At 53.2% G+C, this 5,252-nt stretch overlaps 1 protein-coding gene across 1 annotated transcript in view; it reads right to left on the bottom strand.

Moving 5' to 3' along the window:
* The window catches only part of LOC104527984 (myosin heavy chain, cardiac muscle isoform-like), a gene marked incomplete at both ends in the record, with an annotated part of 11,357 nt that extends 6,363 nt beyond the window's left edge, over positions 1-4,994 (bottom strand). The window contains 8 exon segments of the mRNA XM_010171849.1: positions 344-434; positions 1,015-1,160; positions 1,502-1,678; positions 2,079-2,321; positions 2,900-3,155; positions 3,585-3,721; positions 4,134-4,257; positions 4,877-4,994. Coding sequence (XP_010170151.1) covers positions 344-434; positions 1,015-1,160; positions 1,502-1,678; positions 2,079-2,321; positions 2,900-3,155; positions 3,585-3,721; positions 4,134-4,257; positions 4,877-4,994 — 1,292 coding nt within the window.
* Between the last annotated feature and the right edge of the window lie 258 nt (positions 4,995-5,252).

The raw sequence follows: 5,252 nt of genomic DNA, 5'->3' as shown, positions 1-5,252 counted from the left end.
AGGAAGCCTCCATAGCCTGAACCTGGGGGCCCACCATACTAGATTTGGTCTTCAGTTTGGGAACTGGATTTAAGGTTTTAGACTGGACAGAGAATCACATCCTAGAAGCTGTTCCTCATGCTGGTGTGTGTTCACCTCAATAACTCATTCTTTAATTTTCAGTCCACCAGACTTCAGCAGAGGGCTTTGCCTCTGCTAACAACACCAGCTTTTTTCATCCCTCTTCTGCCAAGGAGCTGCCCCTGTGCCCAGAAACGGACCAGCCCATGCAGATTCCCCAGCACTTTACCTCTAATGGAAATTTAGGATTCCTGAGCTGTGAGAACGGTTCTTCCCACCATACCTGGAGCTCCTTGATCTTCTTCTGCAGCTGGGCCTCAGTCACTTGCCCATCTTCAATCCTTGAATTCAGTTGACTTAATTCAAAGTCTTTCCTGCAGAGAAAGAAGGCAGAGCCTTTGGTCAGACAAATGCTGTCCTGCCGAGTCCATCTGGCTCCTGAAGTCAGAGGAAGATTGTTCCTCACATCCAGGTCCAGAGGACAAACAAACCAACCCACATAGGAAAGGGAGTGCAGGGGTAAGAAGCAGCACATGGGCTGCTTGGAGGGAGCTTAAAGTGGACTCTGGCTTTGAAGTTTTCCCTGTGAAGTCCCTTGGTGTTGTTCTCCACTTCCCCAATGAGAATGGGACATGAGTGACAAAGTCTGTACTTGTAGCTGACAACCCAGCTCTGCGTTAGGATCCCACCAGGCAGGTCTCTCCTCTCCAACCCCACGTGCAGAGGAAGCTCTATAGCACCCTGAGCTATTTGTCTGTGCAGCTCACAAGCTCCTCAGCATCTCTGCATAGTGCCCAGGAAAACCAACCCACATTTCACCTGGACTGATTCCACCAGCAGCGCTCAAAGCCACATCCCAACAGCCCCTGCAGAGGCCACATGTCCACTTGATGTCGAGGTGGGCACTGTCCTAGCAGAGTAAGCACACTGCCCAGGCACATATCACACACTCACTTCTTGAGTTTCTCCTCCAGCTGCTGTTTGTCATTCTCCAGATCCATTACGGACTCTTGTGTCAACTTCAAGTCTCCTTCAAGCTTCCTCTTTGCTCTTTCCAGGTCCATGCGGACTTTCTTTTCTTGTTCAAGAGAGCTTTCCAGCTGGAGAATGAAGGGAGACAGGCTAGGGAGGGAAAGGATCCTCTCTAGCCCCAACTTTCCCCATGTCCATTGCTATGGGAATTTCAACCAGCCCTGAGATCCAGAGCTGTTTCTTAACTGGTTTCCAGTCCCATTCCCTCTGCCTGGGACTGCTCTCCATGGGGTACTCTGGACCACCTCTTGGTTCAGAGGCAGTTTGTCAATAGGGTTGGTAATCAGCTGGCATTATTAACCTAGGATCTGATAATGATCCCACCCTCAACAGACTGTTCAGGGACAGCCTCTGGGCTCTCCTGGAGGTTGGCTCACACTTCTCACTTCACTGTCATTGGATCACTCACATCATCCACTTGCTGCTCCAGTTTGACCTTGGCTTTAGTCAGTGTGTTGACCTTGTCTTCCTCAGCCTGTAGGTCATCCAGAGCCTGCTGATGGGCCTCTTGCAGTGCTTTCTTCTCTTTCGTCAGCTTGGCAATGATCTCATCCAGAGCAGCCATCTCTTCAATCAGGTTTTTAACCTAGATCAGTGGTGTCAAAAATTCAGCGCATCTTCTCAGAAACAGGGGAAGAGAAGCTCATACAGCAGCCTGACCCATGGAGTTCATTATCAACAGCACCTTGGCCCTGCAGCAGCAGCCAGCCAGCCTTTCTCTCCTCAGCCAGGCTGGTTCCACCAGGTGGTTTGCCAATGCCCCAAATCACTTGCCAATGCACAGAACCGTTTGCCCATACCACTCCTGCGCAGTGAGGCAGGACACCAGGGGGGGGTTTGTCCTCTCCCACACCTCCCATACCACTCTGCTTTGACCCAGCTCCCACACACCAGCAGCCTTGTCCCTGATGTTTCTCTTCGGTGCCCCTACAAGCACCAAGGCCCCTGGGCAAGGAAGCTGTAGCCTGCCAGGGAGGGTCAGTTACCTTGTTCTCTGTGGCGTGCTTCTCCTTCTCCACCTTGGCCAGCGTGATTTCTAAGTCATCGATGTCCTTCTTCAGCTCTGCACATTCATCCTCCAGCTTGCGTCTTTTGGCGGTGAGGTCTGCATTCATCTCCTCCTCATCCTCCAGACGTTCCATCAGCTCCTTCACCTTGGCTTCCAGCTGGATCTTGGACTTGATCAGCAGGTCACAGCGTTCCTCTGCATCTGCCAGGTTGTCTTGTTCCTGGGACAGGCAGAGGAGAGCTGGTGCTCATGCACTGCCCCAGGAGCGTACCAGAAGGCTCTCAGCCATGCTGTCCTGGCCCAGAGCAGAAGCTCTCTTTGTGGAAGGAGCAGAGCAAGCCCAAGGTGCTCAGGTGCACAAAAAAAGACACCTCCAGTCACTGCCCATTTTCAAGGGCCACGGGACAACAACAAACACAAACCAGGGCAAACAACCCAACTGCAGCTAAATTTTCCAGAGGAAGGAAACACTGGACTGACACTTCCTGGTACAGAAATGGCACAGATTGGCCACAGCTTGGTGAACAAACATTCCCATCCCTCCCACTCCAGTGTGAGGAGATCACCCTTTCCAGAGCCAGGGGAGCAGAATGCCCATGGCAGCCCTGAGATGGCAAATCTGTGACATTGCTTCAGGTTTGCACGGACTCTAACGCTGCAGTTCAAACAGATTATGGCAACCAGGGGGACTCAGAACTGCAAAAGGCTGAAAGAAGGACCTAGCATGCTCTACTCCTTCTTCTACCCATGGATCCTGCACTACCTTTACAATCCCAGAGAGAGGATGAAGCAACTCACTGCCTGCAGCTGGAGAGCCAGGTCATTCTTCTCTTGGATCATGGAGACCTGCTTCTCTTCCAGCTCTTTCCTCTTAGCCTCGGACTTCTCCAGAGCCTCTTTCAGCTTCTGGAACTCCTCCTTCAGGTTGGACATTTCCTTCTCAGTCTGAGCAGACTTGAGTAAAGGCTTGATCTTGAAGAACAGCTTCATCCATGACCAGTTCTTGACAGCATTGAAAGCTCGGATGTTCCACTGAATGGTATAGAGGGCTTCCCTGGAGGGATACAAGCACAGTATCATTATGGGTGTAGATTCCCCACCTCCCCATCCTCACTGCAGCAGAGATGAGGCTTTTTCAGACATGGGCATGGCTCTGTTCATCAGGAGGCCCAATGGCAGTATGTTGGATGAACAGCACATTCTCTGCTCAGTGTAGTGGTCCTAGTGGGTGACGTGGTCTGGCTGTCACATCTCCTCACTCTACATCCCTCTGAATCTTCCAGTGGAAACCAAAGGCTCCCCCCACGTAGATACACTGATCCTTCCCACCAGGCTCTTCTTACAGGTCTGCCTCCATCCCTTCCGGACAGGGCCTTACCCAACCACTGCCAGCCATAGGCAAGTCCTACAGGTCAAACCCACTGAAATGTGCAGGAGGAACAAGGTGAGATGCTCACAAAGTTCTGCCTCCCCCCACATCTACCTCCTGCTGATGATCTTTTGATACTCAATGCGCATGAGGTGCCCACGGATTCTGGCCTGCAGCATGGTCAGGATCTTGGCCAGACGCTCATCTCTCATCTCTTCCAGCATGCCCAGCAAACCAGCCTTGAAAAACACCTGCAAGCAAGAGAGTGAGAAGAGAGTCACCAGGTTTAGGTGCCCTCCCTGCACGGGCACACACCCACACTCTGCACTGGCTGGAGCTGCCCCACACAAGGCACAGGCACAGCTGGGCACCAAATCTCCCTGGCCTGCACACATCCCCTTGCATCCCCAGCAGGAACTCAATGTTGTATTGGGTGGTACAAGATCAGGCAGCAGTGATCTTCTGCTCAGACCTGTTTCTTCCCAACCTGAATCTTCCTCTGCCCTCCTCAGTCTTTTCAAGTGCCACACTCAACCTGCAGAGCGCAGGGCTTCAGCAGGGCTGTGGCCAGGCAGAGAGCAAACTGGGCACAGAGAGCAAACTGGGATTGCAGAGACTGGAGGGGCAACCTCCCCCTCCCAAGAACCAGCTGCCTGGTCTCACCTTGGTATGACCAAACTTGTACTGCGAGTGGTCCAGTTCCAGGGAGCTCAGCAGCTTCTCTGTGGCCTTTCTGCTGTCCACAAACTTGTCATCTGGAATGGCTGCTGGATTCAGGATACGGTAGCTGCAGGGACAAAGCAGAGGGAGGACATGCATGAGAAGCCCAGCACAGAGTTGATGGCTCCATCATCATCCCTGTACCGCAGTCATGCCACTTTCCCCTGGAAGCACATTGCTGCAGCACAGGCTGGAGCCATGGATAAACCAGGAGCTCCAGGGCACAGCATGGGCTCTTCTGCAGAGCAGACACCAGGGAACTCGGCCAGATCTTCATCTCTGAACACAAGGAAGATTGTGCAGGAGGAGGCCACTGGCCTCACCATGTCTGGTCATGCCCAGGCCAAGCAGGGTGGATGGGGCCATCCTGGAGAATGGTAAGGATGCCAAGGGCAGAGATAAATCTGAGCAAGGATTGGAGGACCTGAGCCTTGTCACCTACACCAGCCCTGCATTCAGCATCTCCAACATCACCAGCTCTGCTGTCTCCTCACATCTGGCACCAGACTCTCCATGCCTGACTCCACAGAGCCAGCAGCAGAGCTATCCCAAACCGGGCACACCCTGGGCATATCGTGGTGCTTCAGACCAGCACTGCACAAGCTGGAGAACAGGGCAGAGCCAGGGGGGTCTCTCTCCTCTCAGAACACGTGATGGCTGCTGGGCAAGGGAGAAGAGGGAGTTACCGCTGCTTGAAGTCTGCGTAGAGGATCCTGTTGGGGAATCCCTTACGGCAGATGCGGATACCTTCAAGGACTCCATTACACCGCAGCTGGTGCAGCACCAGGAAGGAATCCATGGCTCCTGTGGGTGAGAACAAAGAGGGAGCAGATAGTCAGCCCAAGAGGACAGGGGAAGTCAATCTGCAGCCTAGGCCCAAACTCTGGAGACAGCCCGTGGTTTTGAACACAGATGTTAAGCTGTCCTGTGGGCCTGTGCTGAGCACCAGCACTGCAGCCCAGGCCTTGGATGGTGGAAGTTGACCCAAAACCCTCATCCATGCTGCTGGGATACACAAGTGCAAGGCAGCCCAACCACCAGTGCACGGCCAAAATGGGAGCC

The sequence above is a fragment of the Antrostomus carolinensis genome, unplaced genomic scaffold, assembly GCF_000700745.2.
Source record: "Antrostomus carolinensis isolate BGI_N321 unplaced genomic scaffold, ASM70074v2 scaffold34807, whole genome shotgun sequence".
Classification (NCBI taxonomy): Eukaryota; Metazoa; Chordata; class Aves; order Caprimulgiformes; family Caprimulgidae; genus Antrostomus; species Antrostomus carolinensis.
Note: the sequence above shows the minus strand (reverse complement) of the source record. Positions and strands in the feature narration are given on the sequence as shown.